Here is a 19,209-nt window from a genome sequence, read left to right as displayed (position 1 = left end):
CAGCATCAGGCGGAGTTAAGTAATGAAGCAGTTAACGAGCTCACCAGAACACCTGAGGGAGGAAGCTCAGAAGCTGCAGTACCACTTGTGACCACAGGAGTGAATTCAGCCACAGAATTCACAACAGTACCCCCCCCTTGAGGAGGGGTCACCGAACCCTCACCAGAGCCCCCAGGCCGACCAGGATGAGCCGCATGAAAGGCACGAACAAGATCGGAAGCATGAACATCAGAGGCAAAAACCCAGGAATTATCTTCCTGAGCATAACCCTTCCATTTAACCAGATACTGGAGTTTCTGTCTAGAAACACGAGAATCCAAAATCTTCTCCACAATATACTCCAATTCCCCCTCCACCAAAACCGGGGAAGGAGGCTCAACAGATGGAACCATAGGTGCCACGTATCTCCGCAACAACGACCTATGGAATACATTATGTATGGAAAAGGAGTCTGGGAGGGTCAAACGAAAAGACACAGGATTGAGAACCTCAGAAATCCTATACGGACCAATAAAACGAGGTTTAAATTTAGGAGAGGAAACCTTCATAGGAATATGACGAGAAGATAACCAAACCAGATCCCCAACACGAAGTCGGGGACCCACACGGCGTCTGCGATTAGCGAAAAGTTGAGCTTTCTCCTGGGACAAGATCAAATTGTCCACTACCTGAGTCCAGATCTGCTGCAACCTATCCACCACAGAATCCACACCAGGACAGTCCGAAGACTCAACCTGTCCTGAAGAGAAACGAGGATGGAACCCAGAATTGCAAAAAAATGGAGAAACCAAGGTAGCCGAGCTGGCCCGATTATTAAGGGCGAACTCAGCCAACGGCAAAAAGGACACCCAATCATCCTGGTCTGCAGAAACAAAACATCTCAGATATGTTTCCAAGGTCTGATTGGTTCGTTCGGTCTGGCCATTAGTCTGAGGATGGAAAGCCGAGGAAAAGGATAGGTCAATGCCCATCCTACCACAAAAGGCTCGCCAAAACCTTGAAACAAACTGGGAACCTCTGTCAGAAACAATATTCTCAGGAATGCCATGCAACCGAACCACATGCTGAAAGAACAAAGGTACCAAATCAGAGGAGGAAGGCAATTTAGCCAAGGGCACCAGATGGACCATTTTAGAAAAGCGATCACAGACCACCCAAATGACTGACATCTTTTGAGAAACGGGAAGGTCAGAAATGAAATCCATCGAAATATGTGTCCAAGGCCTCTTTGGGACCGGCAAGGGCAAAAGCAACCCACTGGCACGAGAACAGCAGGGCTTAGCCCTAGCACAAATCCCACAGGACTGCACAGAAGTACGTACATCCCGTGACAGAGATGGCCACCAGAAGGATCTAGCCACTAACTCTCTGGTACCAAAGATTCCAGGATGACCAGCCAACACCGTACAAAGAAGTTCAGAGATAAGTTTATTAGTCCACCTATCAGGGACGAACAGTTTCTCTGCTGGACAACGATCAGGTTTATTCGCCTGAAATTTTTGCAGCACCCGCCGCAAATCAGGGGAGATGGCAGACACAATGACTCCTTCCTTGAGGATACCCGCTGGCTCAGATAAACCCGGAGAGTCGGGCACAAAACTCCTAGACAGAGCATCCGCCTTCACATTTTTAGAGCCCGGAAGGTACGAAATCACAAAGTCGAAGCGGGCAAAAAATAACGACCAACGGGCCTGTCTAGGATTCAAGCGCTTGGCAGACTCGAGATAAGTCAAGTTCTTATGATCAGTCAATACCACCACGCGATGCTTAGCTCCTTCAAGCCAATGACGCCACTCCTCGAATGCCCACTTCATGGCCAGCAACTCTCGATTGCCCACATCATAATTACGCTCAGCGGGCGAAAACTTCCTGGAAAAGAAAGCACATGGTTTAATCACTGAGCAATCAGAACCTCTCTGTGACAAAACCGCCCCTGCTCCAATCTCAGAAGCATCAACCTCGACCTGGAACGGAAGAGAAACATCTGGCTGACAACACAGGGGCAGAACAAAAACGACGCTTCAACTCCTGAAAAGCTTCCACAGCAGCAGAAGACCAATTAACCAAATCAGCACCCTTCTTGGTCAAATCGGTCAATGGTTTGGCAATGCTAGAAAAATTACAGATGAAGCGACGATAAAAATTAGCAAAGCCCAGGAACTTTTGCAGACTTTTCAGAGATGTCGGCTGAATCCAATCCTGGATGGCTTGGACCTTAACTGGATCCATCTCGATAGTAGAAGGGGTAAAGATGAACCCCAAAAATGAAACTTTCTGCACACCGAAGAGACACTTTGATCCCTTCACAAACAAAGAGTTAGCACGCAGGACCTGAAAAACCATTCTGACCTGCTTCACATGAGACTCCCAATCATCTGAGAAGATCAAAATGTCATCCAAGTAAACAATCAGGAATTTATCCAGATACTCACGGAAGATGTCATGCATAAAAGACTGAAACACAGATGGAGCATTGGCAAGTCCGAACGGCATCACTAGATACTCAAAATGACCCTCGGGCGTATTGAATGCAGTTTTCCATTCATCTCCTTGCCTGATTCTCACCAGATTATACGCACCACGAAGATCTATCTTAGTGAACCAACTAGCCCCCTTAATCCGAGCAAACAAGTCAGATAACAATGGCAAGGGATACTGAAATTTAACAGTGATCTTATTAAGAAGGCGGTAATCAATACACGGTCTCAGCGAACCATCCTTCTTGGCTACAAAGAAGAACCCTGCTCCCAGTGGTGATGACGATGGGCGAATATGTCCCTTCTCCAGGGATTCCTTTACATAACTGCGCATAGCGGCGTGTTCGGGCACGGATAAATTAAATAATCGACCTTTAGGGAATTTACTACCAGGAATCAAATTGATAGCACAATCACAATCCCTATGCGGAGGTAGAGCATCGGACTTGGGCTCTTCAAATACATCCTGATAATCAGACAAGAACTCTGGGACCTCAGAAGGGGTGGATGACGAAATCGACAAAAATGGAACATCACCATGTACCCCCTGACAACCCCAGCTGGATACCGACATGGAATTCCAATCCAATACTGGATTATGGGTTTGTAGCCATGGCAACCCCAACACGACCACATCATGCAGATTATGCAACACCAGAAAGCGAATAACTTCCTGATGTGCAGGAGCCATGCACATGGTCAGCTGGGCCCAGTATTGAGGTTTATTCTTGGCCAAAGGTGTAGCATCAATTCCTCTCAATGGAATAGGACACCGCAAAGGCTCCAAGAAAAACCCACAACGTTTAGCATAATCCAAATCCATCAGATTCAGGGCAGCGCCCGAATCCACAAACGCCATGACAGAAAACGACGACAAAGAGCATATCAAGGTAATGGACAGAAGGAATTTGGACTGTACAGTACCAATGACGGCAGACCTAGCGGACCGCTTAGTGCGCTTAGGACAATCAGAAATAGCATGAGTGGAATCACCACAGTAGAAACACAGACCATTCAGACGTCTGTATTCCTGCCGTTCAACTCTAGTCATAGTCCTATCGCACTGCATAGGCTCAGGTTTAACCTCAGGCAGTACCGCCAAATGGTGCACAGATTTACGCTCGCGCAAACGTCGACCGATCTGAATGGCCAAAGACAAAGACTCATTCAAACCAGCAGGCATAGGAAATCCCACCATGACATCCTAAAGAGCCTCAGAGAGACCCTTTCTGAACAAAGCTGCCAGCGCAGATTCATTCCACTGAGTGAGTACTGACCATTTCCTAAATTTCTGACAATATACTTCTATATCATCCTGACCCTGGCACAAAGCCAGCAAATTTTTCTCAGCCTGATCCACTGAATTAGGCTCATCGTACAGCAATCCGAGCGCCAGGAAAAACGCATCGACACTACTCAATGCAGGGTCTCCTGGCGCAAGAGAAAATGCCCAGTCTTGAGGGTCGCCGCGCAAAAAAGAAATAATAATCAAAACCTGTTGAATAGGATTACCAGAAGAATGAGGTTTCAAGGCCAGAAATAGCTTACAATTATTTTTGAAACTTAGAAACTTAGTTCTATCTCCAAAAAACAAATCAGGAATAGGAATTCTTGGTTCTAACATAGATTTCTGATCAATAGTATCTTGAATTTTTTGTACATTTATAACGAGATTATCCATTGAAGAGCACAGACCCTGAATATCCATGTCCACACCTGTGTCCAGAATCACCCAAATGTCTAGGGGAAAAAAAAAAGTGAACACAGAGCAGAAAAAAAAAAAAAATGATGTCAGAACTTTTTCTTTCCCTCTATTGAGAATCATTAGTTTGGCTCCTTGTACTGTTATGTTTGCTAATGACAGGTGTTATGAAGGCAATCCAGAAACACAGTGTGCTTAGCGATCAGAGCGCACACAGTGATCTGACAAATACCCAAAAATACAAGAACGAGCTCTGAGACGTGGAAACTCTGTAGACTGCACACCTGATCCTATCCTAAACACAACTAAAAGCGGCTGTGGATTGCGCCTAACAACTACCTAGGCAACTCGGCACAGCCTAAGAAACTAGCTAGCCTGAAGATAGAAAAATAGGCCTGACTTGCCCCAGAGAAATTCCCCAAAGGAAAAGGCAGCCCCCCACATATAATGACTGTGAGTAAGATGAAAAGACAAAACGTAGGGATGAAATAGATTCAGCAAAGTGGGGCCCGATATTCTAGGACAGAGCGAGGACAGTAAAGCGAACTTTGCAGTCTACAAAAAACCCTAAAGCAAAACCACGCAAAGGGGGCAAAAAAAACCCCACCGTGCCGAACTAACGGCACGGCGGTACACCCTTTGCGTCTCAGAGCTTCCAGCAAAACAAAAGACAAGCTGGACAGGAAAGAAGCAACAAAAAAAGCAAAAAGCACTTAGCTATACAGAGCAGCAGGTCACAGGAACAATCAGGAGAAGCTCAGATCCAACACTGAAACATTGACAAGGAGCAAGGATAGCAGCATCAGGCGGAGTTAAGTAATGAAGCAGTTAACGAGCTCACCAGAACACCTGAGGGAGGAAGCTCAGAAGCTGCAGTACCACTTGTGACCACAGGAGTGAATTCAGCCACAGAATTCACAACAGGATACTCACCACACACGGGGATATGAACACACACACAAAATGCGCCACACACTACCACGTGTTTGAACACATATTACCCTCAGCACACATTTCTCCACAAATACACCAACCTCGCCACATAAAAGTCGAAACACAAAAGTCACTGCTCAAAACTCGCCACGAGCAGAACTCGCGACATGCAAAAACTAGGCTCTTGCAAAACTCGCCACAAGTGCTAAACTCACCTCATGGAAAACTCGCCACACGCAAAACTTGCACACGCGGAAAAATTGCCACATGCACAAAAGTTGCAACACATGCAAAAGTTGCCTCACACAAAACTTGCACATACTCAAAAGGCTCCACACATAAAACTCGCCACGCGCAAAACTCGCCATGCGCAAAACTTGCTGCACACAACTTGCTACACTAACCTGTCACATGCAACTCGACACACAAAAAGTTGCTACACGCATGTTGCCACACAAAACTCATCTCACAAAAGTCGCTACATGCATGTCGCCACACGCAACTCAACACACACAACTTGACAAACGAAACTCGCCCTAAAACACAAACAAGTCTGGTATTATCCTTCAAAAATAAATATCTGATTAATAAGCAGACAAACTACAACAAATGTACCATATAGGAAATACGGCAGCTGTCAGTCACATCACCTGTCTATTATGTGTATGTGTGAGCTAATATATACTGCCAGGGGGAGGGCTTCCTGTTGGCTGGGGATTTATCAGGCTGCCAATTTAGCTTACAAATACTGAGGTAAAAATACTGAGCACATAACGTGTGAACGAGGTCTAATACAGGAGGAGATGACACACAGGTATATACTATATACAGGGGAGATGACACACAGATATATACTATATACAGGAGAGATGACACAGGTATATACTATATAGAGGAGGAGATGACATACAGGTACATATATATACAGGAGGAGAAGACATACAGGTATATACTATATACAGGAGATGACACACAGGTATATACTATATACAGGAGCAGATGACCTACAGGTATATACTATATACAGAAGGAGATGACATACAGGTATATGCTATATATAGAAGATGACATGCAGGTATATACTATATACAGGAGGAGATGACACACATATATACTATATACAGGCGAGATGACACACAGGTATATACTATATACAGGAGGAGATGACATACAGGTATATACTATATATAGAAGGAGATGACATTCAGGTATATACTATATATAGGGGAGATGACACAGCAGGTATATACTATATACAGGGGAGATGACATACAGGTATATACTATATACAGGAGATGACATACAGATGTATAGTATATATAAGGGAGATGATAAACATGTATATATTGAGGTGATGAGGTGAAAATGAAAAGGTGTGAGTGCAAAATGAGAGGAGTGAGGAAAAATAGTGGAGTGATCAGAAAATGACAGATGTGAGGCTGAAATGACAAGTGTTAGGGGGGAATGAGAGGAGTGAAGGAGAAAATGAGAGGTGTGAGGGAGAAAATGAGAGATGTGAGGGGGAAAATGAAAGATGTGATTGGGAAAATGAGAGGCGTGATGGGAAAATAAGAGAAGTGAGGTGCTATAACTAACCACAGATATTTACTATGCCAGGCAACGCCGGTCTCTTCAGATAGTCTAATATATAAAGCTGAATGTGTGTGTGTATGTGTGCGTGTGTGTGTGTGTATGTATGTCCGGGATTGGCATCTGCACCGTCGCAGCTACAGCCACAAAATTTTGCACAGTCACACGTCTGGACCCCGAGAGCGTCATAGGCTATGTTGTGAGGCGAAATTTTAACCCCACGCTTTCCAATTCACCAAACAATTTTGCCTCTATCTACATAATGGGGAAAAAAGTGAAAGGAAAAGTGTTGGAGGTGTTGCAGCTACAGCCACAAAATTTTGCACAGTCACACGTCTGGACCCCGAGAGCGCCATAGGCTATGTTGTGAGGTGAAATTTTAACCCCGCGCTTTCCAATTCACCAAACAATTTTGCCCCTATCTGCATAATGGGGAAAAGTGAAAGGAAAAGTGTTGGAGGCAAATTGACAGCTGCCAGATGTAAACAAGGGGGACTTAAAGAATGAGAGCGATGGCGCCAAAGAGTATATACCGTACAGTTGCTAAGGTGGGGCCCCGACATGGGATACTCACCACACACGGGGATATGAACACACACACAAAATGTGCTTGAACACATATCACCCTCAGCACACATTTCACCACACATACACCAACCTCGCCACATAAAAGTCGAAACACAAAAGTCGCCGCTCAAAACTCGCCACATGCAAAAACTAGGCTCACGCAAAACTCGCCACAAGTGCAAAACTCACCTCATGGAAAACTCGCCACACGCAAAACTTGCACACGCGGAAAAATTGCCACATGCACAAAAGTTGCAACACATGCAAAAGTTGCCTCACACAAAACTTGCACATACTCAAAAGGTACTACACATAAAACTCACCACGCGCAAAACTCGCCATGCGCAAAACTCGCCATGCGCAAAACTTGCTGCACACAACTTGCTACACTAACCTGTCACATGCAATTCGACACACAAAAAGTTGCTACACGCATGTTGCCACACAAAACTCATCTCACAAAAGTCGCTACATGCATGTCACCACACGCAACTCAACACACACAACTTGACAAACGAAACTCGCCCTAAAACACACACAAGTCTGGTATTATCCTTCAAAAATAAAAATCTGATTAATAAGCAGACAAACTACAAGAGCAACAAATGTACCATATAGGAAATACGGCAGCTGTCAGTCACATGACCTGTCTATTATGTGTATGTGTGAGCTAATATATACTGCCAGGGGGAGGGCTTCCTGTTGGCTGGGGATTTATCAGGCTGCCAATTTAGCTTACAAATACTGAGGTAAAAATACTGACCAAATAACGTGTGAATGCGGTCTAATACAGAAGGAGATGACACACAGGTATATACTATATACAGGAGAGATGGCACACAGGTATATACTATATACAGGAGGAGATGACACACAGATATATACTATATACAGGAGGAGATGACACACAGATATATACTATATACAGGAGGAGATGACATACAGGTATATACTATATACAGGGGAGATGACATACAGGTATATACTATATACAGGAGCAGATGACCTACAGGTATATACTATATACAGGAGGAGATGACCCACAGGTATATACTATATAAAGGAGCAGATGACCTACAGGTATATACTATATACAGGAGGAGATGACACACAGGTATATACTATATACATGAGATGACACACAGGTATATACTATATACAGGAGCAGATGACCTACAGGTATATACTATATACAGGAGTAGATGACATACAGGTATATGCTATATAGAAGATGACATACAGGTATATACTATATACATGAGGAAATGACACACAGATATATACTATATACAGGAGGAGATGACATACAGGTATATACTATATATAGAAGGAGAAGACATACAGGTATATACTATATATAGGAGGAGATGACATACAGGTATATACTATATACAGGGGAGATGACAAACAGGTATATACTATATACAGGAGATGACATACAGGTGTATACTATATATAAGGGAGATGACAAACATGTATATACTGAGGTGAAAATGAGGGGTGTGAGGTGAAAATGAAAAGGTGTGATTGCAAAATGAGAGGAGTGAGGGAAAATAGTGGAGTGATCGGAAAATGACAGATGTGAGGTCGAAATGACAAGTGTTAGGGGGGAATGAGAGGAGTGAGGGAGAAAATGAACGATGTGATTGGGAAAATGAGAGGCATGATGGGAAAATAAGAGAAGTGAGGTGCTATAACTAACCACAGATATTTACTATGCCCAGGCAACGCCGGGCTCTTCAGCTAGTTATATGATAAAATGGATGGCATCATTGACATATACAGCTCACCCTGAAAAAAGCAGCCCTCATACATCCATGTTGGGCTGATGGGTCATGAAAAGTGAGGACAAAAAAGCAGAAAAATGGAAAAATCGCCTGGTGAGTACTAATTTTTACAGGTTTCCTTTAAGATGCATTTTTGTAGTTATACCTGATTCACCATGCAGGAGTCCAGTTCTTCCTTTGTTGCATTGCTGTTTCCCCTTTCTTTGTTCTTAAAGACATTCAAGATAACACTTAGAAAAACAGTAAAATTTCAAAATGCGTTGTTCATGGAGAAAAATAGAACTTGTACACTTTTTTTTCTTTATAATACATTCAATGAGGTGGTCAGGTTTTCAAATTTCCTATTATTTTATGAATTTTTAATGTAAATGTAATTTTTATTGATTATTCTGCCCTGTACTGGACACGTCTAGTCAGCATGTGACTGTATGTATGCAAATTGCACAATTACGGTCATACGTCCACCCACTCCCGGCACCAAAGAATCCTGACCGTGAACAAGTTGGGGATTCTTTCCTGTATATTACCCTAAAGCTAATATATTATACGTATACAAATCACATTGGCTGTACTCTGGTCTTCTACATTAAAACTGTGTGACAGAAGCTGTGTAATGATCATCAGTAACTGTGATAGGAGTTTCTGTCCCTCTTCCCATCACTTTTGCAGACAGAAATTAACAACTAAATAAGTTAATACTACATATTTATTGGAGGGACTAATGACAGGTTGAATTTAAAAATAAATAAAAATAGAATGCTACTTTAACGTGGTCAATAAAGAAATAGTTTGATGCAAAATAAGTGATGTTCCTTGGGATTCTTTCCTAAATTTTTTAAACGTAAATCTAAATAAATTGTGTCTTTTTTCTTTAAGGAGTATTGGACCCGACCCTACATTTCTTTATGCATATTTTAACTTACCCTATACCACATGAATATTAATTTAAATGCATTTTCATTGGAGCATGATCCACAAGACATGGTCATTATTTGGCTCAATCCTTTCGGTCCAACCTATATAAGAAAAAAAAAAAACTCCTAATACCAGGTTGTATCAACAATAGCATTCTCTGTATTGATTACATGCCACACACAAAAATACTGGAGATTGCACAGTAAGGACTGATAAGAAATGCTGGGAGACACTTACAGATAACAAGGACTCCTCCAATTTCTCTGTGAAATTCTCAGGGGGCAGGATACCCAGCGCTGGTCTGTTGACGAAAGTGCTCTAGGAAAAATTAAGAGTGAGAGTTTCACTGATAATGTCAATTAAGGCTACTTTCACACTTGCGTCGGCCCGACGTACCGACGGACAGGGTGTTAAATGTAGCACAACGTGGGCAGCGGATGCAGTTTTACAACGCATCCGCTGCCCATTGCGATGAGGGGGAGGAGTTTCAGCTGCGCATGCGCGGTCGAAAATGGTGGACACGACACACAAAAAAATGTTACATTGAACTTTTTTTTGTGCGTCGCGTCCGCCAAAAACACGACGCATCCGTTGCACGACGGATGCGACGTGTGGCCATACGTCGCAATGCGTCGGTAATACAAGTCTAGGGAGAAAAAACGCATCCTGCGGGCACATTTGCAGGATGCGTTTTTTCTCCAAAACGTCGCATTGCGATGTACGCCAAACGACGCAAGTGTGAAAGTAGCCTAAGATTGCCATGTATTCAATGAGCATTAGTACCAGTACAGTGTGACTAATCACTGCTAAAGAGCTATTCTCATTACATCAAAGAGGTAAAATTGCAAAGTGCTTGTAAAAAAAAAAAAACAACTTTGCAATTTACTTTTTATTAAAAAAAAAAGTCTCTTCATTCTTAAGAACAGAGGGATTTTATATTTTATGGTTGACTCCTCATTGCCTACCTGCCACCAACGCAGTTTAATAACAACGGCCATTCTCCTAGGCAAGGAGCGCAGTCCTTACAGGCTCTTTTCCATAGGGCTAGTAATTAGTGATGAGCGAGTGTACTCGTTGCTCGGATAACTGCTCGGAGATTTTGTTTTCATCGCGGCAGCTGAATGATTTACAGCTACTAGACAGCTTGATTACATGTGGGGATTCCCTAGCAACCAGGCAACCCCCACATGTACTCAGGCTGGCTAGCAGCTGTAAATCATTCAGTTGCCGCGATGAAAACTAAATCTCCGAACACTAAAAAATACTCGGAGGTCACCCGAGCAACGAGTACACTCGCTCATCACTAGTAGTAATTGCTACTCCAAAGCTGTGGTGGTAGTGTACTATTAGCCTCTGATGCAGCCAAATGTAGCTATGCTCTTCAAATGCTATGGTCTATATCTGGGTTCAGATGGTTTTACTAAGACTTGGACCAACCGTACTGGAGGCGTTACTAAGACTTGGACCAACCGTACTGGAGGCGGACACCCACATATAGTAGACTACATTAGGTGTAGGCATACACGCCTGAAAATGATGCACAGCAGAGTACACGTTCATTCTGCTGGCGCCGTTATAGCCTATGGCACCGTCAATGCAAATATCCAAATCCCGTTTTGCGGGGTGCTTGGACATAAGCCCCGATGGGAGCCACTGAACGTGTGCCTGAACGGAATGTGAAAGCTTTAGATGTTTTATTCATCCTGGCCTATTCTGATGATTATCCATAGCACTATATGTAGTCCACATTTACTGCGGAGATGACTGAATAGTTTACATGCTGTGGCTATATTATACTTCATCTCAGTGTAAAATACAGAAACACAAATCTAAAATAATTTTTATTTTAATAAGATGTAACTGCATGTTCATAACTTATTGGTCAACACAATTATGGGTATAAATGTACTGAAATACCTCCAGAGAAGTATTAAAAAAAGGGGGTAAAACGTGGATTTAAACTGTGCTGCTGAATGATTCAAGGTCCAAATATGTAGCCATTAAATCATGGATTTATTCAACGCGTTTCAAAGTACAAGACTTCTTCATCAGGACACCATAGTATCTGTGGTGCTGTGGTGTCCTGATGAAGAAGTCTTGTACTTTGAAACGCGTTGAATAAATCCACGATTTAATGGCTACATATTTGGACCTTGAATCATTCAGCAGCGCAGTTTAAATCCACGTTTTACCCCCTTTTTTCATCTCTGGTTGGTCACGAGTTGACCAGTGGATCTGCTGTAGCAGGATATATCTATGAGCCGGTCTTTCAGCTCAAATTGGTGAGTAGAATCTGATCTTTTCTAATCAATTGTATCTCGGATAAGACCCTATTGCGCGCTTTTCTCCAGCAGCACTTATTGTTTCCAGAGAAGTACACAAATACAGACCTTCAACAATGTACAGTGTTATGAAAGGCAATTCAGTACTACAATGGACATAGCGGTGAGAGCACATACAGTGATCTGACAATAACCCAAAATCATAGAACGAGCTCTGAGACGTGGGAACTCTGCAGACCGCAATCCCTAATCCTCTCCAAACAACACTAGAGGCAGCCGTGGATTGCGCCTAACTCTGCCTATGCAACGCGGCACAGCCTGAGAAACTAACTAGCCTGAAGATAGAAAATAAGCCTACCTTGTCTCAGAGAAATACCCCAAAGGAAAAGGCAACCCCCCACATATAATGACTGAGTTAAGATGAAAAGACAAACGTAGAGATGAAATAGATTCAGCAAAGTGAGGCCCGACTTTCTTAAGGCTAGGGTCACATTGCGTTAGTGCAATCCGTTTAGCGCTAGCGGATTGCGCTAACGCAATGTTTTCTATGGGGCTGCAGTCGGGGTCGCGGTAACGTCCCCGCTCTCGCAGATCCCCGATCTGCGAGAGCGGGGAACGGACCGCGGGCGCGCCTCGGACGCTGCAAGCAGCGTCCGCGGCGCGCCAGGAATCACCGGCGCGTCGCTAGCGCGTGCCGAACATGGCACGCGCTAGTGAAGCGCGTTCCCATTAGCGTGAATGGGCGCGCTAACGGCCGCGTTGCACGGCGTTAATTTCGCCGTGCAACGCTGTCCGTTTAACGCGGTCCCATAACGCAATGGGAACCCAGCCTAACAGATCGAGGATAGAAAAGGTAACTTTGCGGTCTACACAAAACCCTAAAGAAAACCACGCAAAGGGGGCAAAAAGACCCTCCGTACCAAACTAACGGCACGGAGGTACACCCTTTGCGTCCCAGAGCTTCCAGCAACAAATTAGACAAGCTGGACAGAAAAAATAGCAAACAAATAGCAAAGAAGAACTTAGCTATGCAGAGCAGCAGGCCACAGGAATGATCCAGGGAAAAGCAAGTCCAACACTGGAACATTGACAGGAAGCCAGGATCAAAGCATTAGGTGGAGTTAAGTAGAGAAGCACCTAACGACCTCACCAGATCACCTGAGGGAGAAAACTCAGAAGCCGCAGTACCACTTCCCTCCACCAACAGAAGCTCACAGAGAGAATCAGCCGAAGTACCACTTGTGACCACAGGAGGGAGCTCTGCCACAGAATTCACAACAGTACAGTAACTATGAGCAGTGATTACCATGGTCTATATTATTACAGAAAAACTAGAGCTGCAGTTTTTTCTCTCACTCTCCCTTCCACTCTATCACCTACTACATCTGACAGCAGGGAGAAAGTAAAGGGCTGAAGTCATTTCAACCTCTCCTACAATGCCCTATGACATGAATAATGTTTACAATACTGAAGCCACTAAAGACTCAAGATTTTTTTCTTCTACATTAAAAACTTTACACCCTAAAGAACATATACTAAGAGGGTTTAAAGGGAACAGTACATCTGGTTTTTACAATCACTACCAGCGGCATGAGACAGCGGCAGAGACCAGATTCCAGTAATGTATCACTTACTGGGCTGCTTGCTGCAGTTGTGATAAAATACCCAGTTTTATGTTTTGTATATAGTGTGTAAGTGATGGTGCTACATGGATATGTTGGAACGGTCTCCTAACCTGGAATACCCACTGCACTCCTGAATCCATGCACCTCTCCCTATCTGTTCTACCTGGTTTGCTGCTACTTTTCCCCTGACTTTAATTCCATGTATCATACTTTAAATTTACTGCATGCTGATTGATATATCCATGCTCTTCACAACTAACTCTCCTATCTTATTCTATCTTTCTTCACCTTTGATGGCAGTCAAATGTTTCTATTAACTTCATTCTGTTAATTGTTCCCTGCTGTGGACTGTCCTCCACCTCCTTCCTCCTCCCCTCTCTCACCTGGATTCATTTCATGGACACTTGAATGGTATAAGTTGAATGGAGCTGGTCAGATTTGACTTTAGTCAGATGTGACATCATTTCAAGTGACATCTTTTAAGTGTATCATCAGAAATATGCCAAAAATCGGCCAGACGGTAAGACTAATCACTGACTTCTAAATTTGCTTGCTCTTCTTTTCTTCCCCTGCTCTTTAACCATACTCATATTTGCCCTCACTGTTTCTGCTCTACTAAACCTCATTCTCCTTCGCTAACCCCTTACCCCTGCACCCCAAAACAAAAACTATTTCCCCGTCTTTCTTACCCCCTACCTTGCTTTATCCGCAGACCTGCTCTTTAACTTCAGACCTCACCTACTAAAATATAATATAAGTCGATTGCTTTCCTTCACCCACCTGCTTTCCCTTTTCTTCTCATTCCAACTGCTGGCAACATATCCCCCAATCCAGACCCCCCCCCTTGCCTTATACATCCCACTAATCCTCACCCCTATCCTTCTCAACACTAAGAGAAACTACCGCAACCCCTCACACTTAAAATCTGTGCCACTGACTCCCACCCCCCTGCTTCCTCTCTCTGGGGCACTCTGAAATGCCCGCTCCGTCTGCAACAAGCTCCACGTGATCCACAATCTCTTCACGTCCCGCAACCTTTCCTTCCTGGCCCTCACTGAGACCTGGCTGACACCCCCTGACACTGCCTCCCCTGCTGCACTGAGTTACGGTGGCCTCCGCTTTACCCACACTACGGAGTGGGTTTCCTTCTTTCTAAAAATTGCTACTTCAACCCTATCCAACCCCCACCCTCCCTTATCCTCCCTTCTTTCGAGGTTCACTCTGTCCACATCTACTCTCCCTCTAATCTCCAAATGGCTATCACATACCGACCACCAGGCTCAGCCACTGCCTTCATTGACCAATTCTCCACCTTGCTTCTTCACTTTCTCTCTGTTGACATCCCTACCATCATAATGGGTGACTTTAATATCCCTACTGACACCTGCCAGCCAGCAGCCTCCAAGCTCCTGGCCCATACCTCATCCTTTGGACTCACTCAGTGGTCCTCCACAGCCACCCACGCAGATCAGACATACACTAGACCTCATCTTCACCCGCCTCTGTTCCTTATCTAATCTCAACCTCTCCCTTCCCCCTATCTGACCACCATCTACTCACCTTCTCATCCTTGTCCTCCTCACCTGCCCCCCCAAGTCCAGCCAGTACCACATCCTTGCAGAAACCTTGCACACCTAGACATTCACAGACTTTCTTCTACCCCTGTCCTCCATATCTTCACTCCACGACACGGACAGCGCCACCACTTTCTATAACTCCACCCTCACATCAGCCATAGACTCAGTTGCCTCTCTCATGCATGGCAAATTGCGATAAATCAATAGGCAACCCTGGCATAACAACCTCACCAAAAAACTCTAACAACCATCCAGGGTCACGGAGCGCTGTTGGAAGAAAACACGCCTGCCAAACGACTTCACTGCTTTCAAACAAGCTACACTTACCTTCAAACTAGCCCTCACTTCTGCTAAACAGACCTATTTCACTAACCTTGTATCCTCAGTATTCTACAACCCAAAACAACTGTTCAGCACATTTAACTCTCTCCTCTGCCCACCACTGCCACCTCCAACTCCCCTCATCTCTTCTGAGGACTTTGCCACCTACTTCAAAAACAAGATTGACCAAACAAAGCAAACCTTTACTGTTCCACCACCCCAACCACCCCATATACCAGACCTCTGCCCTTTCCTCATAACTTCCCTCTCAAACATCACTAAAAGAGAACTTACTCACCTTCTTTCCAAATCACACCTCACCACCTGTGCACTTGATCCCATCCCTTCCCACCTGCTTCCCAACCTCACTTACATGCTCATTCCAGCCCTAACCCATCTCTTCAACCTATTGTTATCTTCTGGTACCTTCCCCTCTGCCTTCAAACATGCCACCATCACACCCATCCTCAAAAAAGCTAACCTTGACCCAACTGCTATGCCCAGCTATCGCCCCATATCACTGCTCCCGTTTGCTTACAAACTCCTTGAGCAGCATGTCCATGCTCAACTTTCCTCCCACCTCTCATCTAACTCTCTCCTTGACAACCTCCAATCTGGCTTGCGCCCCCACCATTCCACCGAAACTGCTCTGACGAAAATTACTAATGACTTACTCACAGCAAAAGCTAACAGACAGTTTTGCATCCTCCTCCTTCTCAACCTGTCCTCTACTTTCGACACAGTCGACCACTGCATTCTGCTTTAGATTCTTTCTTCCCTTGACATCAAAGGCCTTGCACTGTCCTGGATCGCCTCATATCTTTCCCACCGCACATTTAGCATTTCCCACTCCCACACTAACTTCTCATCCCGCCCTTTCTCTGTTGGAGTCCCTCAAGGCTCTGTCCTAGGGCCCCTACTTTTTTCCATCTATACCATTGGCCTAGGACAACTCATAAAGTCCCATGGCTTCCAGTACCACCTGTATGCGGACGACACTCAGATCTACCTCTCTGGCCCAGATGTCACCTCTCTGCTGTCCAGAATTCCGGAGTGTCTATCCTCCTTCATCAACTCACGCTTCCTAAAACTCAATGTAGACAAAACAAAACTCATCATCTTTCCCCCATCTCACGTATCCCCCCTACCTGATTTATCTATTATGGTAAACGGCATCACGCTCTCTCCCGCACCTGAAATCCGCTGCCTCGGGGTAACTCTCGACTCTGCCCTGTCCTTCAAACCACACGTCCAAACACTTGCCACCTCCAGTCGCCTCCAGCTCAAAAATATTGCCAGAATCCGTCCCTTCCTCATCCCACAATCTATTAAAACTCTTGTGCATGCCGCCTCGATTACTGCAACACCCTCCTCTGTGGCCTCCCCGCTACCTCCCTTGCACCACTCCAGTCTGTCCTCAACTCTGCTGCCCGACTAAACCACCTCTCTCTCCTTGTAACTCCCCTGCTTCTCCCCTCTTCAAATCCCTCCACTGGCTCCCAATTCCCCAACAAATCCAGTTCAAACTACTAACACTGATCTACAAAGCCATCCACAACCTGTACCCTCTCTATATCTCTGAACTAATCTCCCACTATCTTCCCTCACGCAATCTGCGATTCTCCCAAGATCTCCTACTCTCCTCCGCACTTATTCGTTCCTCACACAACCGCCTCCAAGATTTCTCCCGAATATCCCTCATCCTCTGGAATTCTACGCCTCAACACATCCAATTATCAACCACCTTCGGATCCTTCAGACAGAACCTGAAAACCCATCTCTTCAGGAAATCCTACAGCCTGCAATAACCATTCTGCCACCTCACCAACTGCCCGAGCTGCCGCCTCACCAACCACCACCAACCGCCCAAGCTGCCGCCTCACCACCCACCCACCCGAGCTGCCGCATTCCCGACCTTCTGTCTCTTCCCAGTATCCCGTAGAATGTAAGTCCGCAAGGACAGGGTCCTCTACCCTCTGTACCAGTCTGTTAGCATAAGTTTGTGTACTGTAAATGATATCTATAACCCTGTATGTAACCCTTTGCTCATGTACAGCACCATGGAATTAATGGTGCTATATAAATAATAATAACAATAGTGTGCTACATGTATATAGTGTGTGTAAGTGATGGTGCTACATGTATATAGCGTGTAAGTGATGTGTGCTACATGTACAGTACAGACCAAAAGTTTGGACACACCTCATTTAAAGATTTTTCTGTATTTTCATGACTATGAAAAATGTACATTCACACTCAAGGTATCAAAACTATGTATTAACACATGTGGAATTATATACTTAACAAAAAAGTGTGAAACAACTGAAATTATGTCTTATATTCTAGGTTCTTCAAAGTAGCCACCTTTTGCTTTGATGACTGCTTTGCACACTTTGTTTCACACTTTTTTGTTAAGTATATAATTGCACATGTGTTAATTCATAGTTTTGATACCTTCAGTGTGAATGCACAATTTTCATAGTTATGAAAATACAGAAAATTCTTAAATGAGAAGGTGTGTCCAAACTTTTGGTCTGTACTCTATATAGTGTGTAAGTGATGTGTGCTACATGTATGTATGTATGTATGTAGCGTGGAAGTGATGCTTTTCTAAGCATCTAATTGAGCAATTTGAGAGGCAGTGCAGTTATTGGTGGAAAACATTTATGAGTGTGTATTCATCTGTGATGGTACATATTTATTTCTATGTAAATTATATATATTTAAATTAGGACAATGTTACTTTTTTTGTGTGTGGGCACTGGAGGTATCCTTTATAATCAGGTAGAGCATTAGTCACTGCCTCCAATTCTCCATAAGACGAGCTCTCCCAGTCCTCTTGCTCCCTGTACTGTGCAATCATTGTGTCCCTGCTCTAATACACGGCTCTTAGGCTATGTGCACACGTTGCGGATTGGGGTGCAGAATTTTCTCCACAAAATCAGCATCTCCTGGCAGAAAAGGCAGGTGCAGATTTGCTGCGGATTTTGTGCATTTTTGTGGCGGATTTGATGTGAATTTTGTATGGATTTTCTGCGTTTTTAACCCCTGCGGATTTCTATAATGGAAGGGGTCAGAAACGCTGCAGTTCCGCACAAAAGAAGTAGCATACTACTTCTTTTGATCCGCAGCAGATTTCATGCATTAGCACAGCATTTTTTTCTATTGATTTACATTGTACTGTAAATCCCTTTGCGGAACTGCAGCGTTTCTGCGCGGAAAAATCCGCTGCAGATCCGCACTAATTCCGCATCGTGTGCACACAGCCGTATACTGCAGCTTATATTAAAGACTAACGGCTGCCTGGTGTGACAGGAATATCATCAATTTACCTAACTTGGACATGTCCGTGTGTCTGTGCACAAGGAGTCATCCACAGCTGAACAATAACTTAGGTATCCATAATTACTACCACAGAGCTCCTCTCCATGGA

The 19,209-nt window shown here is 44.2% G+C and overlaps 1 protein-coding gene across 3 annotated transcripts in view; it reads right to left on the bottom strand.

Annotated features, from left to right (window-relative positions):
• The window catches only part of ABAT (4-aminobutyrate aminotransferase), a 187,060-nt gene that overhangs the window by 31,046 nt on the left and 136,805 nt on the right, over nt 1-19,209 (bottom strand). For all 3 annotated transcript variants that reach the window (XM_069733997.1, XM_069733995.1, XM_069733996.1), the window contains exons 7-9: nt 10,209-10,289; nt 9,980-10,072; nt 9,202-9,264 (exon numbers count right to left, since the gene is read on the bottom strand). In XM_069733997.1, coding sequence (XP_069590098.1) covers nt 9,202-9,264; nt 9,980-10,072; nt 10,209-10,289 — 237 coding nt within the window. The remainder of the gene's footprint in view (nt 1-9,201; nt 9,265-9,979; nt 10,073-10,208; nt 10,290-19,209) is intronic.

Source organism: Ranitomeya imitator, chromosome 7, assembly GCF_032444005.1.
Source record: "Ranitomeya imitator isolate aRanImi1 chromosome 7, aRanImi1.pri, whole genome shotgun sequence".
NCBI classification, from domain to species: Eukaryota; Metazoa; Chordata; class Amphibia; order Anura; family Dendrobatidae; genus Ranitomeya; species Ranitomeya imitator.
This window is presented reverse-complemented; position numbering and strand designations above follow the sequence as displayed.